Source organism: Lutra lutra, chromosome 14 (assembly GCF_902655055.1).
Source record: "Lutra lutra chromosome 14, mLutLut1.2, whole genome shotgun sequence".
Taxonomy (NCBI): Eukaryota; Metazoa; Chordata; class Mammalia; order Carnivora; family Mustelidae; genus Lutra; species Lutra lutra.
This window is the reverse complement of record NC_062291.1, coordinates 75,408,844-75,427,132: the sequence shown is the minus strand read 5'-3', so window position 1 is coordinate 75,427,132 and position 18,289 is coordinate 75,408,844. Positions and strand designations below refer to the sequence as shown.

Genomic DNA, 18,289 nt, shown 5'->3' with positions numbered 1-18,289 from the left:
ACACAGAGGGTTCAACATTGAATCAAAAAAACTAATAGTAAAAGAGAGAAAATAGAGTAGGGGAGAGGATTAATTAAAGAAATAATACAAAATGGTTTCCCAGAACAAAAAGGAGCAGCATCTCTGGTGAACAGGCTAAACGAGCCAGCGCCCAGTACAGAGGAAAAAAATCCCACTGCAAAAACCATCATGGATACTCAAAACCTAGAGAGGAAGAGATCCTCCCAGCACTTACAGAGGATAGGGACTGAGACTGACACTAGCCTCCTCAACAGCAACCCTGGACACCAGAGCACAATAGGTCATTGGCCTCAAAACTGAAGAAAAGAAATTTCCAACCAAGGATCGTACACTCAAGTAGACTAAGTCAACCAAATATGAGAATAAAGATGTTTATTGATATGCAGGATCTCTGAAAACTTTACCTGCTATTCACCATCTCTCAGAAAGAGGCTAGAGGATGTGTTCCATCATAATGATAGAGTAAACCGAGAGAAAGGAATATAGAGGAGAAGGATACAGGAAATAGAAGAGAGGTAAAGATACTCAAATACTGGATGACCTAGTAAATAAGTCCAGACTGGAGCAAGACAGAGTAATGTGCAACAAATGTCCACAAACAAGCAAAAACACAAATGGGTTGGGCTTGCTGATGTACTTGGCCATATTTAAAGGGCCTTTCACCTCTGCCAGAGAGTCTGGGAATATGTTCATAAAGGCTACATTGAAAACTAAGAAAATGGAAAGACATGGCGATAACTAACTCTAGGAAAAACAAAAGTCTTTCCATTTTCTTACTTTTCAATGTAGTCTTTATGAACATAAAGTTTGTAAAAAGAAATAACCATAAAACTCTATATAGCTCTTCTTTGAATATTTACATAGTCACAATAATGGCAATACTGAATGTCAATCTTAACAACAAACGTAATATAACTTTTAAAAAAACAGAAGTTGAGAAAAACAGGTGAGTTGGTTGTTTGATATTTTCAGGTGGAATAATAATGGCATTAAATCTCCATCTACCACGTTAGGGAGCTGGTAGACAATGTCAGATATTGGACAACTTAAAAAAAAACAGTAGTTACACATATTATTTAGAGACATAAATTAGCAGAAAAAAATCTAAAAGCACTGAAGGTGATCAAATCTGAGAAAGTGGGTTGGAGATGGGGAGGCATGGAGCAAAGACTGCTAGCTTTCTCACTATAATTCTAATAATGTTATTTTACTTAAACATGTGTTTAAGTAAATATGTGTAACTGATAAAAATTTAAATGTAATTAATTTTGAAAATCAAATCTACCCATTCTGACATGAAAACATGAACAAACAAGAGGTCACACAGTGATACAATTGGCAAGATCCCACTTGGGTTGGGCTTTTGAGCATCTCACAGATGGCGATAAATGTAGAATCATTTGGAAAAAGACACAAAACTATTAACTATGAATATCACAGAGGATGGGGCTGGGAGGAAAGATGAACATGAGATTTTAAGACTGACTCCCTTGATCTATATACTTTGTTTTTTTAACAATAAAGTATGTACTACTTTCTAAATTAGAAGCGTTAAAACTAGGGGCACCTGGGTGGCTCAGTTCGTTAAAACCTCTGCCTTCGGCTCGGGTCATGATCTCAGGGTCCTGGGATCGAGCCCCGTGTCGGGCTCTCTGCTCAGCAGAAGCCTGCTTCCCCCCTCTCTCTGCCTGCCTCTCTGCCTGGTTGTGATCTCTGTCCATCAAATAAATAAATAAAATCTTAAAAAAAAAAAAGTGTTAAAACTAATCCTCTTAAATCCTGCTTGTTAGCATCTTTCACATAAATTTTATTGCTGTTCACATACATTTAACATAACTAGTCTAATTCAGAAACATGGGGAGATGCTGAATGTATTTTTGTGCTCTCATTTCTGCCCAGGTCTGATGCCTCTATGCTAATTCTGTATCCATCAGGGATGATTAAAAAACAAAACAAAACAACAAACAAACAAACTGGAGTTGAAACAGACCCCAAAGGGCATTGCTATCCTAAGCACAGACCCCATTAAGTGTCAAACAGAAACCACCATTTTATCATCCTGATACCTGCAGCTTGACAGGGCTACAAAGATAGGACTCGCCCTGGGGACAAAAGTTCTAGAATCAGAAGCTCCCACTTCAGTCCTTACCCAGCTGCCACTTGCGGGAACACATGGTCTCCATCATCCAGATGGGCAGGGCTGGCTCCAGCATGGCGATCCCCATGTTTGCAAAGCAGATGGACCCTGCAAGGGAGGAAGAGGGTTAGTGTGCTTCTGTTTTGGGTCTTGAGCATCTCTGATGCCAAACACAGTTAAACCCCACATGCTGGGGCGCCTAGGTGGCTCAGCGGGTTAGAGCCTCTGCCTTCAGCTCAGGTCATGATCCCAGGGTCCTGGGATCGAGCCCTGCATTAGGCTCTCTGCTCTACAGGGAACCTGCCTTCCCCCTCCCTTCTCTCTGCCTACTTCTCTACTTGTGATCTGTCTGTCAAATAAATAAATAAATAAATCTTAAAAAAAAAATAAATAAATAAACCCCATATGCCCACAAACGAACAATCCACTGGGAGGCCCAGAACTTCTACTTTTGTGAGGAAAAGATAAATAACGAGTCAAGGGGAGAGTGAGGAGGTTGGGTTTATTATTACTATCATCACCGTTACTAAATAATAATCAAATATTAAGTTAAATCTATTAAAATGAAATACTAATAACTAAAATTAAATATTAAATTTAAACAAAGATTAAGAAACGTTGTTTTCCAACTAGAATCCCAGAGTCATAAAGGAACTGGAGGGAGTCTCAGAGGTCATCTGGCTACCGATCCCAACCTACTGATGAAGGAGTTCCAATTCTTTAGCCAAGTAACTTGCCTGAGGACGCCCACCAGTGTGGGCCGCCCCCAGACCACACCAGACCCCAGCAGCTGGAGGCTCCTGAGCCGGTTTTACTGGGCAATGAACACAGACATCTCTAAAGATGCTTGGGATGTCCCCAAACCCAGTGCGTTCAGTACAGATGGGCTGTTGAGGGATTTTTTTTTTTAATCAACTAACCCTATAGGGTATTTCTGCAACTATCCATCACCACCCTGTTAACCAGAACCCTTGGTAAAGGTAGAGCCATCAGGGAAGAAACCTCCCCCGCGGTGCTGGGAGCTTCCTGGGCCGCGTCCCCGGGAACCTCTAATTTGCCAGAATCCTGAGTCAAAGAACATTGTGCAACGGTGATTAAGGAGCTCACATAATGAAAAAAGGGGTTTTCTTAATGCATCTTGACATTAGAGATGGAACACAGAAAGGATGCGGACATGACTGGCTCCCGTCACCCGCCTGCTGTCTTCCCAGATTCGCAATTGGTCTATTTGCTGTCTGTTAAGTAGGGTCAAACTGACAGGGTCATTATGTCTCCCCTGTGACCCAGGGCCCATACTCTGAACCCCTCCTTGTCCACCTGACACAGCAAACTGATACCCTGGCCCCAAAACTCCCCAGGGCCAGGCGCCAGGCACCCGGGGACAGCCCCCAGCCCCAAAGCCTGCCCATCCCCAGCTGTTCTCCCAGCCCCGCCTTGCCCTTCCCATGCCAACCTCTGGCCTAGGCAACCTGCTGCTTCCCCAGCGGGCCCTGAGTGGCATGGTAATAAAATGTTCCTTTCACTAGCACTGATCTCTCTGGGTCATTGCTCAGTCACCTTCATAAGTTAAAATCCCACCAGAACAAGTAAGATAGGCCTGGCCCCTAGCTCCCTCTGCCGAGGCTGCCCAGAGATGCAGTCACCTGACAGTGCGGGATGGATCTTTCCTCCCTGAGCCAGGGTGAGGCGATGAGGGTCAAAGAAAGCCCCAGGCAGTGGGCGCTGGGCTGCAGGGAATCTGCTCTCACCACAGACCTCCTCACTCCGCCTGAGACAGCCCGGGCTCCATGGGTGTCTGGGCACTGGAACGGTCCCCACATCGTGGTAGGGACACAGAGAGGTCCCCTGCATAAGGAAGTCACACCAGGTTCGCAGCACTGGCGCCAGCTGGCCTGATGGAGAGGGTCTAGACCAGGGTGACACAGGTGCCCCCCAACCAAATCTAGCAGCAGAAGACCTCCATGAAGCCGGCCTGGGGCATGACGAGGCTGAACCGGAACGCTCGCAGGTAGGGCACCGTCCAGCTCAGCCAGACTCCCACAGCGCCAGCCGCGCCCGTGCCCGCTGCTTAGACCCATCTCACGCTAACCGCATCTGGTGCTACACTTCGGGGCTGATCTCCTGGCCGACCCCAACGGCCACTGCTGACCAGGGTGCAGGCCCAGGCAGCAGAAGGCCAGCCCCCTGCCAGGCAGTCCCAGGCCCACCTCACGGAGAGGGCCTTGGCAGGACTGCCTCTTGGATGAATGAGGCCCATTATCCTCCCACAAACCATAGAACCAGGCTTCCTCTGAGCCCATCTAGGCCAAGACCCCGAAGCTGGGACCTTCTGTAGACAAAGGGGGTTTCCCAGCAGCCTCCCCAGTGCTGCACAGTGTGACGGCTCCACGGGAAGGGAGCTGTCCTCTGGGGCTCTGCCGTCAGCCCTTCCTCATGCACCGCCAGGTCAGTCAGACCACCCACCCACGAAGCCTGCAGTGAGGCCATGATCTCCTTCCTGAAGTTCAAGGCCCAACAGTGACAGCCACTGACACAAACAAAGCTCTGGGTCAGGGCATGTCCGTGACCCAGACCTCTTTGCCACAAATGAACACCCGGAGAGGAACTTGGCTGAGGGTCGGAGATTAATGGTGGAAGAAAGTCATTCCTTGTGATGCATGTAGAGCCCCTGGGCTGCTCACGACTCTCTACGGCCCAGCGTTCCCAGCAGCAAAGTGGACACTGGTTCTCACCATCCACCCCCCAAGCCTGGGTGGAAAAGAATCGGGGAAACTGAGGGGAGTTTCACCTGCAGCGATGAGGATATACGGGTCCTTCAGCAGAGTGGTTAGCGGCGTCCCCTTCTGGCTCTGTCAGCAGAAAACAGGGGTTAGAAAAGTGGATGTGGCCACCGCCGCACCCTCCTTCCCCAGGGGCTTACCTCTGGCTGGACCCGGGACGGCTGGAGCACAAAGAGCTGAATAGCTAGGAAAGGGAGGGGAGGGGGGAAAAATAAAGAAAAGAAAAGAGAAAAAGAAAAGAAAGAGGTGTGGGCACAAGCACCTGCTGAAATGGGTTACCTGCTGACACAGGTCACAGCTGCCAAGGTCATGGTCAAGGTGCCCACATGGACTCACCTCCATCCAAGAGCACCAGGGCAGCCAGCACCAGGAATGGAGCGGTCTTCCCCACAAACTCGTAGAGCACACTCCCAAAGGGGGGGCCCACTACAAGGAAGAGAAAGAGAGGCTGGCGCCAGGCCCTGGGACTGATCCCTGCCCCCCCAACTCCACCAGAACCATCCATTTGTTTCTTGAGTTTGAGTCTGTACTTTGTTCCAAAACTATTTGGGCTGGCCACCCTACATTCTATTCAGGTCAAGTTGCCCTGGCAACTTCCTCCAAGCGGTTCTATGCCCAAGACATGGGCAAGAGCATATCAGGGTCACCCCAAAAGTGAAGACCAGAGAGAAACCAGACCCAGGCCACACAACTGTGCTGCTTAAGGAGCACAGGAAAATGGGTCAGCGAGAACCTTGGTCCTTATCAACTGGCATGGGCAGAACTTTGGGCTCCCAAGTAAAGCCCGGGAATGCGACAGAGAAGGCAGAGGACCCAAGTCTCCTCTCGGCCAGCCAGGACAGGGGGAGAGACAGACTTGGAAGGTAGCAAGGTGGGAAGGTCCTCCGGTGGGATGGTAACTCAGAGAATGCCCAAGAGAAAGGAGTTTTGCAGACTGTCCTGTTTCAGCCTTCATTTTACATCTGGACCGGTGAAGGTCTGGGATTTGTTTTTTGCCCAAGGTCACCCAGCAGGCTGGGAGGTGGAGGCAGGGGAGCCCACATCCTCCCAGGTCAGGAAGGTCCCACCAGTTTTCACAGGCTCCGTGAAAGTAGGGAATAACAAGCAAACGAACTCCGAGTGGACTCGGGGAGCACTGGGGCCCTCCTCCAACAGCAGACAGGGCCTCCGGGAGCCCTTGCCCACCTAGCACCCCCATGGCCAGGCCTCCCAGGGCGATGCCCATGGCGTTGCCTCGCTCTTCGTCATCCGTGTACACACTGGCCAGCATGCCCATCCCTAAACAGGAGAAGAACCGGTCAGCAGCCAAGCTCTCCAGGGAGCACCAAAATAAATCATCTGTGACTCACCACCCTCCTCTCCGACCCAGACCTGTGATCTCCCAAATCGGCCAGATTCACAGAAATGGAAGACCAAGCAGAAGCCAAGGAAAAACCAGGACCCTCCCTAAGCACCCCTCCCCGGGCACCATCACTAATTTCATGATTCCCTACATTATTCCAGCTAATTCTGCAAGGGGCTGGCCAGCCGGGGCAAGGCTGATGCCCCCGCCCCCGACCCGGGGCCCTGACTTACTGGGGCTTTTGCACACCTACCGGCTACAGACGAGCAGGAGGAGCCGATGCCCTGTAGCGACCTGGCGATGAGCAGGAAGGCGTAGCTGCTGGAGAAGGCGAACACTGCCGAGGGAGCGGCCCGGCCACGTGTCAGTGCCAAGCTGACACCGGGACCTCCCACCCCCAGCTCGCATGGGCATGTGAAGCCAGCCCTTAACCTGATGGCGCTTTTGTGCCATGAACAGCTCAACTGACCCCCTTCTGCAACTGTGGCCAATACACAACACCCTAACCCCAGGGTTGCAGCCTCAATTCCCAGTGTGGGGTCCTCGGAGCCCATCCCATGACCCGCGCACAGAAGGCAAACAGCAGACACTTACTAATTGTTGACACAAACATGATGCAGAATCCCGCAAACATTGGAATTGGGTAGCCAATTCTGCAAAAGAGAAGCATGGGGAACGTTTGGTAACCTTCTGTATTTTTCTAAGGCTTTATACGGAGTCTCTCCTGCCTACCCTTTGGGATCAGGAGGATAAGTCTTTGGTCAACTTTTCTGAACATTCATATAGTTGGTGCTTCCTATGTGACCTTTCCATGTTTGACTACCTCGAACGTGAATACATTTCACGATTGCCAGTCTGAACAGAAATTTCTCTGCAATAAATGTTAACACAATATTGGCAAGCAACACAGAGCATGTCTAAAATATACAACCCTGGCTCCCATCTTTTTTTTTTAATTCTTTAATTAATTACTGTCTTTGCTAGAGATTCTCTAAGGGGACAGTGGCAACCAAATGAGTCCAGTAAAAGCTCATCAAGTGATTCAACTGGTGGCAGAGACAATGGGACTACATCTCAGAGGCGCTGGGATGCAAGAAAATATTCGAGTCTATCTCCACACTGACCTCAATGGGACCACTAGAAAAATAGGCCTCATTTTCTGTGCAAAAATTCAACATCCTGATTCCTCACAAAGACCACAGTCCATACAGGGCTCTGCCCCTGGGGTAGACAGGGGCAGTGGGAAGACCCTGCCCGGTCTTTGGGTATCACACCGGCCCACCCATGGGAGCCGAGCTGGCCACCGCCCACCTGCCAATGCAGGAGGGAGGACAGAATGAGATATGGATGAGTAACTGCTACCAGGGGACACAGAAGAGGCTTCAGAGAGTGTTTCCTCCCTCACTCTCTTCCTTCTTTCCTCTCTGTGCCTATAGTCAAGCAGACTGCTTGGTTCCTGCTGTATGGATGGGACAGTAGGGTGAAGGCAGCTTCTTGGTCCCTGCTGCCCTGGGAGGGGGTTCAACGCTGGCTGAGCAGCCGTCCTCGAGGCAGAACAGCCCAGAACATCTCCAGGCTCTGTGTCCTCCCCCCGCCCCAGACCTTCCCACCCCCAGATGCTCCTGGACAGGAACCAAGTGAGGACCAAGGAGTCTTGAGTCCGCAGCCACTCAGCCTGGAAGGGCTCTTCTCTTCCAGGCTTGACTAAAAAAATCAAGGTAACAATACCTTCATTTAAAGTTACACTCTATTCTCCAAGCGCTTATGCCCACCAGCTCAATGATTTGATAAGGGCAGATCACCCCCTCACCATCTCACAGGTGAGGAAAGAGAGGCATGAAAAAGTGACTCCTCGAATGTTCTGGGGCTCATTTCACTCGGGACCATCCTGCTCAGTCCAGGGCTTTTCCCTGCAAACTTCACCACCTTCCCAGGAAGCCAAAGGACATAATGTGGCTTTAAATAGAATCTTTCCAAAAGTTCCTGGTCATACTCCCCGCCCCCCACACACACACCTTTTTTTTTTTTTTTTAACTGTTTCATGTGCTCCAGAAACTAGCAAAAATACAAATAGCATCTCAAAATCATGCCAGATTCCCAGACAGCCCTCCTCCTACTGTCCCATGCAAAACTTCCCTTACTAGGACCCGAGATGAGCTTGTAATTCACCAGGTGGGGCTCAGAGCCAACCAGGCAAACAGCAAGGATGCCAGCTCGAAACAGCAGCTCAGATGGGTATCAAATGGAAGGGTCTCTAACCTCAGCTAGCCTAGAGCTGGCTGCTCTGTGCTCTTTACACACTGAGGCAAAAAAAAAAACCCATTTACAATCCCAAGCCCTACACAGCTCTGCTGGATACTGAATAAAGAAACTTCCAGGAGGCTCAGAGAAGAGAACTCACTCATTCAGTTCATTTTTCCCAGCAGCTCCTCTACATCTTGGGGGAAGAATGGAATATGGCAACACTCGTAGCTGCCCTAGAATAAACACAGGCTTCTCTCCCCCTTTTAACACACTCCTTGGAAAACAATGTATTTGTCAAAGCTGGTGGAAATACCAGGGCCACGATGCTCAGTCTGCAGCCCTGATAACCGGCCAGGGCCACCTGGCAGGACACATCTCAAGTAGCTTCTTACCAGGAGGCTCTGGCATTCCCAAGGCCATAAGTAGGAAACTAGTGAGGGGGTCCCTTGTGATTCTCACTGCTGCTCCGTGAGGTAGCTGGCAGGACCCTCATTTTTCAGATGACTACATTGAGGGCCAGGGAATCTAAGTAACTTGCCCCAAACTCAGGATAACAGGCCTATGTTGGGTGCCTGGGGTGCGTCCGGTCCTGCTGGCATACACTTACGTGGGGATGTCCATTACAGGAGTGTGGGATCACACATGGGTGGAACGGTTGGTCTACAGTTTAACAGCAGGGAGCTCCGTGCCCTCAGGGATATGTGCTTATATAGGATTCTTGATCCCAAACCCAGGTGCTGCGTTTGCCTTAAAACCACTGCAGCTATGGTTTTTTTGTTCTTATTTTTTTCTTTTTTAATCCCTTTGGCATTTTAATAAGCACATAGGGAATAACCACATGGCCAAACTGGAAAGAAACTCAAAGGCTGGCCAGTCCAAACCCTCATGCTGGATGAGGGAGTGGAGGTTCAAAGACAGAGTGGCTCACCATGGTGACAGATTGAGCCAACCATTCCGGATACCCCGGGCTCACGCGTTTCCTTCTCATTACCAGACACTCATGCCCCCTATACCTTCAGTGCCCACCAGACCTCTAATTGTGCTTCCCAGTGGAAAGTACTAGGCAGCATCTCTGCCCCGGGGCTCAGCCCCAAGTCAGCAGGGCACAATGAGCACATCCTGGAGCCCTCCACCTTCCGATTCTTCTGCCCCAGCCCCCCCCAACCAACGCCCACCTCCGAAGGAAAGTTGTCCAGGGCCCCAGGGTCACTGAGTGATGGGCAGATCATCAATGCCCTTTCTCCTTCCCCACAATGTCTCCTAAACAGAGACTCAAGTGACATTAGTCATGAAGATCTGAGTCAGTCTCTCATCTCAGCGCTCAGCAGAGCTACATCTGATAGAGCAAACCTTTGGCGAAATAGCCCATTACTCTCCCCTTATGCGTCATCCCAGCCCACAGCCATCCTCTATAGGGCATCACGGGAGCAGTTAATCCAATCGAAATAAGACTAAGAGTCATATATTGAATCCCCAGGAAAAAGTGCAAAGCAATAAAAGTTATGTTCATTATATATACCTACGCACCAGTGGAGAAACTCCACAGTCCCTAAAACATCATGGAAAATCAATACCTTTTTCTTTAATACAACTAGCTTATCTTTGCCATAGAGACCAATGCAAGCCCAATTCTCAGGGCTGTTAAAACTCAGGCTCCCTCTCCCTGACACAGAGTAGGGGACCCAGAAGAGTACAAACGATGTCAGATGAGACAAGAGGTGGCATCTCCCTTTTCAATGATGTTCTGAAAGGTGGCACAGTAAACTTCAGGAAAGAGAGGGACGCCTTACATTTGCTGAAACGCACTAGGTGGCTGACGTCCATCATTTCATAGGCAAAAAAAAATTCTTAGGTTTAGTCCTTAGGTCTGTCTTGCTCAGCTATGAGATGCACACAGGGAGGGATGCAAGCGGGGGTTTCTGACTTTTGTGGGGGTCACCCCTGTTCCCTGCCACACAGCTCAAGTGGGGGCTCGGCTCCCGTGAGAAACACCCGATTTCACAGCCAGCTTCTCTCCATTTCAGAAGCGAAGGCTCGGTCACCCCATCCTAACAACATCTAGGACGGGAGATCCCTTTCCCGAAGAGCTGGTTTCCCTGTCCGCAGAGGAACTGAAAAGGTCACTGCTTATTCCCACAAAGCCGACTGCAGACCAGCGGCTGAATCGAAAGAGAAAAGAATCACCCGCCTTCTGTGGCCACTCCGTGCCCTGCGGCTCCCTTCTTGTCATTCAGATGTGGGCTAAGATTTGTGAGGACAAATAACCGGCTTTCAAAGACACGAGGTAACTATGGAAATAAATTAAGCCACTGATGTTGGCTTGATAAAAAGCAGACCAGGGAGCGGAGGAGGACCGAGGGAGAAAGCCAGGGCGCTGCGCCCCAGCACCCCAAATTAACGCTTTCCCCAGCCATCCGGTGCATCTGGAATAGCTCTTGGTTCTCAAGAGGCAGCTACTACGGAAGCGAGGGGAGACCATGGTGCCCCGTTCTTAACCCGATTTGTAGGGAGAGACATAAAGGTGCCGTTACGGTGTGTGTCTACCTGGAACTTTCCTGTTAGGTCTGCATATGCCTCAGTTTCACTCACGGGGCTAGAGGACAACAGATGCTAGCTGGATTCCTTCTACCCCTCCCTTGACGCACAGCTGCTGTCGCGAGATGAATAAACGGAATCAGAAGTCACACGAGCCTCAAAGATAAAAATCAAGTCAACCAAGGCGCATGGAACCCGCGGGCTTTGGAAAGTGTGCTGGTGGATATGCAAGCACCACCCTTGCCAAAAATCAAAGGTCCTCCGTTCCCTCTCTGGGTACCCGTTTTCCAGTAAAAATATAACACCTGAAGATGAAATCAAACAGCAATAAAACTTGCATATTAACAACCCAATGGGCAATTAAACATTTCTCAGGAAGTGTCATTTGTTACTTTCAGGGTTTGGAAGGAGGGCTCTTAGCCAATATCTACAACAGCAGAGAGGCAGCCCGCCTCCCGAGTCACCGGCCCCTAGAGCCACTCAGACAGCGGCATCTTGACAGTGAATAGGAGAGTCCGGCCGTGACACGTGTGAGGGGTGGGTCCCAGCTGCAGCAAAGGGCTCCAGAAAGGAGAGGTTCCAACCAGCCTCGCGGGAGCTTCCCTAGTCTTTGGGGATGTAGGAGGCCTTTCGTTTCCCCACTGTCAGAAGCACAGCAGACATGCTGGCAAGCAGTGCCAGATCCCACCAGGGGCTAGAAAAAGATTTCTTCCAGGACTGGGGAAACGAGGGAGGGTCCATGTCCAAAAAAAAACCACACTGGTTTTTTCTAAACTCCCCACTTGATGATTAAAAACAGCCATCACAGGGCACCTGGGTGGCTCTGTTGGTTAAGTGTCTGGACTCTTGCTTTCAGCTCAGGCCATGATCTCAGGGTCCTGACATCGAGTCCCAGGTCCGGCTCTATGCTTGGCCGGGAATCTGCTTAACATTCTCTCTCCCTCTATCCCTCCCCCAGCTCATGTGCACATGTTCTATAATAAATAAACCTCTAAAAAATGTATCAATCAACAACTCACTGTTTGGGCTTTCACTTTCACTGGCTCAGCCCGGTACAATCAGAGAGAGCCCAAACAGATGCAAGGAGGACAGATTTTGGCGGGCACTGTTGATTCTGAGAAGTGAACTGTAAAAACTGTAACTCACCAAGCAGGTGGAAAGAACAGGAAGGGAAGAAGACACCCAGACAGAGAGTCTGGTCACTCGCTCTACCCTGTGCTGCCTGGGGCGGATGCCTTTTCTTCCTGAGCCGTAAACTCCTTTCCCTACAAAATGGTAGGACGGGCCCCAAAGCCCTTGATCGAGTCCCCTCCAGCTCTGAGGCTCTGGGCTTTTAACCACTCTTTCCTTAATCAGAAACATAATAACCAACCGTAAAATGCTGTATTAAACACACTTGTTCACAACCCTGAAAGTGGGAGTCACACAACTTGTTCATAATTGAGAGTGCAATTGGCAACACATCAAAAGACTATATCCTCCGCAGGCGCTCACCAGGGCAAGTCCTCTAAAGCAAGTGGAATGGATCCATCTCTGAGCAGAGCTGTGGGGCACCCAGAAATGCCGCAAGTCCCCAAAATTCGTATCTACGGGGCTTGGAAAATATTGAAAAATGCACAAAAACCAGGTTCATTTTGGAGGGACAATCGCTACATCAATATTACAACTCGTTTGCGTTTCCATATCATAGGGCAGCACTAGAGAAGCTTTTCAATTTGCTGGGTAGCTGGGGGAACCCGTTAGGGATTACAGGTTTGCTCTAAACTGCAAAGTGGATTACCCATCATAAGAATAGACCGAATTTCACAGGTCACAAAACAAAATTAGGTTTCCCTTGGAAGGCTTTTTTTTTTTTTTTTTTTTTTTGAGCCCCAGACAGGAGCCTTGGGCGGCTGCAGTCTCAAAGCCTTTGGAGTATTAATAGGGGAAAAGGTCTCACCAGCTTTAAACAAGCTTCTTCCCCAGGGTGTAAGCAAAGCATTAAAAACAAGAATGGGATTTTTTAAAAAGCTTTTCATTTGCCATTTGCATGTGGATGATTGATCGCTCATGCCAGTTTCTGAACGCCGTGTTACACTCCTCAGCTAGGATGACTGGTGCCCAAGTGATTGGCAAGGCATTATTATAGTAATGTCTTCAATTTTGTTCATATAGCCTTTGAGCTGTTTGCTTTCTCGGAACACAAAACCCAGAGACGTGTTCTGTAATTACACCAGACGCATTTTAAGAAGCACTCTTGGAGGTGGAGAAAAACAACCCTGCGATGGCTGTTTGGCTTTCCTCCTGAAGGAGAAGGACACCTCCAAATGGCGCCTTGATAACCCTGCTTCGAGGTGGGCTCCCAATCAGCCCGTCCTTGCGAGGCTCCTGTGCTCAGCCTGTGTTAACCCAGCAACTCCATAACGCTGCTTGACACAGACTGGCGGGGGGGCATGGGTGGGGCCTGGGATTGTTAAAATTTATTCAGGGGCACCACTACCCCGTCCAGAAAGTCAGGCTGCAAAAGCTTAAAATGGGCTTCCAGCCAAGTGGCCACTGGTAGGTGACCGTAACCTGTGTGCGAGTCTCAGGGCTGCCTGTGGGGGGTGGGGGTAGCCAGATCCGCCTCTCTGAGCCTCTGCCACCACCCTGGGGCCCCCCCACTCAACAGACCTCCTCTTCTCTATCCCAGAGCCGGCCCCACTCTCACAAGGGCCCTGTGCTTGCTTTAATGCCGTCGTTATAGTCTCGAGATGCTCAATATTTGAACAAAGGGTCCTGCGAGTAACATGGCCGGGCCTGTTTCCCCTACTGCAGACCAGAGCCTAGGTCAAGGTAAAGATGTCCCTGCTCCCAGCCTCCACAGGGTGCCAGGCTGACCTACTGCAAACTGTGCTTGGCTCCCAGACTCTTCAACTTGGCTTTGGAACCTCTAGTGGCTCCCAAGTGTCCCCTAACCCTGAACAAAGCCCCCCTCCTCTCTCGGCCTGGCCCTTGGAGTCTCTTCCAGCCTTGCCCTGGCCCACCCCGCTTGCCTTGCCTTCCTTATTCAGAGCCCACCCCAACCCCCCAGGACTCCAGGCACTCCCCTCTCTACCATTTTCCTGCCTTGAGGGCCACGGTGAGCATATGGCAACCCACCCACCCCCACTCGCACCATGCCAGTTCCCCCCCTTTGCAGCCAACGTCCGCAGGGGCTGCCTCTCCCTTTTCTCAGTAGGCCCCCCGTCCTCAGCATTGAGCCCCCAAGGCACCAGGCAGAGCTGGGCCACCTTGGCTGTAGAATACCAGCCAGGTGGCCACTGATAGTGGAAATGGGAACAATTATTCAAAATTAGGAGATGGTTCAAAAAAAAAAAAAAAAAATCCAGAGCATCCAGATTAACCTAAAGCTAGCTTGGGGCATTATTTGGGGCATTACTGGCTGGTTTGACTTATCCAGAAAACAGCCTCGCTTTTCTCTTTGTGCATGTGGACCCAGCTCAGTAACGGGCCGGGGAGCTGTTTACACTTCCCATGGCCTCAGCATTCTAGAAGATTCCATCTACTTAGCAGGAATACTGGTCTTTCTTCACATTCCCCACATCCCACACCCCATCTTGAGGCTTCACCACGTCAGCTGGAAAGCAAACCACCCTGGCTCCCTACAGGGAAGTGGATGACCGGAGGGAGAAGACCAGACAAAGCCGAGTGACACACAGAACCCAATGACGATGCCACGGCGGCTGCAGAGTTCCTGCTGCCCCAGGGCAAGTCTGGCAACTGCACTAATGAAATTCGGCATTTAGACAGAATCCGACTTCTCCCACTTGGGGAGGGTCCCTTTATTCTCCTTCAACGGTTTCTTACTTTCTGACCAACAGAGGGGGCAACAAATGCGAAATCGTGATGAAGGAAAGAAACAAAAGGAAGAGGAGATGGGGTCTCTCCCCAGTTCACCCACCACCACTGGTTTTCTACCTTCTGATGAGTGAACAAGGAACAGAACCCCAGGGAGAAATAACCTGGGAACAATAGAACTATAAACCCCTTGGTCAGGGATGCCTGGGTGGCCCAGTCAGTTAAGCCTCCCACTCTTGCTTCGTGCTCAGGGTCATGAGATCAAGCCCCGTGTGGGGCTCTGCACTCAGTGCCGAGTCGGCTTTGGATTCTTTCTCTCGGGTTCCCCTCTGCTCCTCCCCACATGAGCGCACATGCGCTCTCAAATAAATAAAGTCTTTTTTAAAAAATTCAAAGCAAAAAAACCGTACTTGGCCCAAATAACGGAGCCTACCTGTTGGTCAACATTCCTATGAAGGGATTGGTGAGGAGTTGGACGGTGGCTTTAGAGGCAAAGAGCAGGCCCACTTGCACATTTTCGTTCAGGAGGTCCTTGTCCTCGCTGGGACAGTCCGAAGGCACAGTGGAGGTGTTCGTCACCGTGTGCTGCGTGGCGGCCGGCCGTAGCAGCCCCCCGTGAAGCTCTTGGGTGCTGTTCCCCGTGACCATGGTGGCGTTGTCGTAGTAAGAGAAGATGCTCTCGAAGCTGCCTGAGGTGGAGGCCGTGATCACGGGCTTGGCGGTCTGGACCTCGGAGCTATTCTTCTCATGATTAATGCTGTACAGGTAGCTCGGGATGATTGGGACTGTGGACAAAAACACAACGGGGAGGCTGCAGCTGCGAGGAAGCCCCCCTCCCTGGGTCAAAGGGCTGCAAAGCTACGGACGCATCAAATGCCACACGAGGCCCAGACAGGTCTGCCCCTGGGAGGGGACCCCCGTGCCGGCCCTGGAAGGACAGCACGTCGCTGAGCTCCCGGGAGAAAACAAAGCCCCAGGAGGCTGTGAGAGCTCCGTCTGCTCTCGGGACCAGCTCCTGTGCAGAAGGGACCTGCCCGGGAATCTGTGCCAATGTGGGGCTGCTCCTTGACGGGGTTCCCTCCCAGGAATAGGTTAGGAAAGCAAAACGGGGTCTGAAGTCTGTTCAGGGCTGACCTGGGGGTCAACGAGAGCTCTTCAAAGAGAGGCTCAGAAAGACCTTTCAGTCAATGAATCCAGGAAATAGAAATCAAAATTTCATTATGTGACTTAGGGGAAGATAAACCCACAGGAAGTAATAATTTGGAAATTCTGCGATAGGCCCGCTTCATCTACGACTTGAGTGGGAGTCCACAATTTCTCATACAACCTGGAAAATGTAAAAATTCCTGAGACTTCTATAAAGGCAAAGGAAAATTGATATAAAAGCAGCCGTGGGCATGTGTAGGACAACAGATCATTCAACACAAAGGAGAGGCAAAGTCCTTGTTACTGAACTCCGAGGAGCCCCACTACTCTGGTAGTCCTGGAGGTGAGAACCGGCAATGGAGAGGAGGGGAATAACCCACGCCTGAGAATCTGAATTAAAAAATATATATATTCATTAAAAATTTGGACATTAAGGAAAAACGCACCAAACACTCTGCTATTAATGGGGCTAATTAAGAGACCTGGATTTTAATTGTTTTTCAAAAATCCACTATAGGGAAAAGACTGAAACCAACACTGTTCAAATTGCTTTTGAAAAGATCCTGAAACGTTCCCATCTCCAGCCACCCATGGATAAGATATATTTACATGTCACTTCCTTCTTTGCAGGGAGGGATGTTGACTTGTTCCTTTAAATGTGAGGTGGAATTGTTAACCCACCTTGCTGGCCGGCACAATAATTATTGTAACATTATTTTGAACACCGGGGACTGGCGGGTTCTTAGTAGGAATCTCTCTCATCGTGGTCTAAGTAGGCAGGGGGAAGCAGGAAATTATCAGGAGGAAACACAAGTTCTGGGTCTTAACAGATGCCACATTCTTTGACCTGACCACCAGAAAAACGAGGCCACAAAAAAAAAAAAAAAAAAAAAAAAACACCCAGAAAAACGAAGCCACGAAAGGCGGCTGCAACTAGCCCAGGGCGGCAGACTTTGGAAGGGGAGGAAGGAGAGGTTTTTGCAAAATGTGTTCTCCGACTTTCCCGGAGCGCGCTCAGATGGGGGTGTGGGGGGGGGGACACCCAGGGAAGGGGTCTCCGGGGCGGGGGGCCGCCCAGTCCGTACGTACCCACGACGGTGAGCAGCATGTTGTCCAGTAGCAGCGCCAGGAACACGATGAACAGGATGAGCTTCCGCGAGTGACGGCTCTCCAGCAGCCAGCGGAGCAGCGCCAGCTCGCTCAGGGCCATGGCTCGGTGGCTGGGCTGCGGGCGCGGCGCGCGGTGAGGGGCCGCGGCCGGCCAGGGGGCTCCCCGCACCCGCAGCTCTCAGACCTCCTCCGGGCAGGAGGAGCGGCCCCCGAGCCGCGCGTCCCGGCGGCGCGGGCGGGTCCCCGACGTCCCACTCTCGGCTCACCTGCGGCGGCGGCGTCCTCCGGGCACCTGCCCTCCCGCTCAGGGACGCCCGCGGACGCCCTCGGGGCCCGAACCTGGGGCCCGCGGGCTGCCGTCCCACTGTCCGCCGCCCCCGAGGTCCCCCTCCTCCCATCGAGCGCTCGGGAGGCGCCGCGGGACCCCGCGCCCAGTGCGTCCGGCGCCCCGGCTCGCCCCGGAGACCCACGCGGGGCGCTGGCGTTCGTCCCCACTCGCCGCCGGACCCCGCTGTCCCCGCGCCGCCCCGCCTCCACCGTTACCTCGGGGTCGCCTGCAGCTGCCCGCGCTGTGCCGTGGGCTCCGTCCGTCCGCGCGGCTCCGGGCTGCGTCTCCGCCCCAGCGCCCCGCCGCCGCCGCTCACTTTACCCGGTCCGGCTCTGACGTCACGGCCGCTGGGGGCGGGAGGGCGCCACCTTCCAGAACCGGCCTCGGCCCCTAGCTCAGACCTGCGCAGGCCTCCGGGGATCTGCATCCGGACCATCACAGGTGGCCTGGGTGACGCGGCTGGGGGCCAAGGGAAGAAGTCAGGGGCCCCAGAGCGAGAGGTCAAGGGTCCTGAGGTTAAGGTCAGAGCCAGGATTACAGCTTTCACCCCCAGGAAGGGGCTGCAGCTGCTCTTGGAGCCTCACTGCCCCTGAGATTGGTCTTGAAGACATGAAGGCTGCTGGATGAGAGTGCCAGGGAAAGGGGTCACAGGGTGTTGGGAGACAGGGACACATCTCTTTCCAGGGAAGCCACTCAGCACCCCACCATTCCTCTCCTCTCCTCCCGGGAGCATGAAGCAGAGTGCCACTTGGAGCCTTTGACCGGCAGGTCCTTGGGTCCCCTCAGGCTGGGGTGGGGAAACAGGAGGAAAGGGGACACCTCCCACA

At 51.5% G+C, this 18,289-nt stretch overlaps 1 protein-coding gene across 1 annotated transcript in view; it reads right to left on the bottom strand.

The window, feature by feature from the left end:
• SLC18A2 (solute carrier family 18 member A2) overlaps nt 1–17,768 on the bottom strand; it is a 38,473-nt gene extending 20,705 nt beyond the window's left edge. The window contains exons 1-10 of the mRNA XM_047701813.1: nt 17,678–17,768; nt 17,114–17,249; nt 15,312–15,663; nt 6,875–6,933; nt 6,534–6,617; nt 6,124–6,216; nt 5,275–5,364; nt 5,079–5,122; nt 4,947–5,007; nt 2,171–2,266 (exon numbers count right to left, since the gene is read on the bottom strand). Of these exons, the coding sequence (XP_047557769.1) occupies nt 2,171–2,266; nt 4,947–5,007; nt 5,079–5,122; nt 5,275–5,364; nt 6,124–6,216; nt 6,534–6,617; nt 6,875–6,933; nt 15,312–15,663; nt 17,114–17,234 (1,000 nt within the window). The 5' untranslated portion in view covers nt 17,235–17,249; nt 17,678–17,768. The remainder of the gene's footprint in view (nt 1–2,170; nt 2,267–4,946; nt 5,008–5,078; nt 5,123–5,274; nt 5,365–6,123; nt 6,217–6,533; nt 6,618–6,874; nt 6,934–15,311; nt 15,664–17,113; nt 17,250–17,677) is intronic.
• Nucleotides 17,769–18,289: the final 521 nt, after the last annotated feature.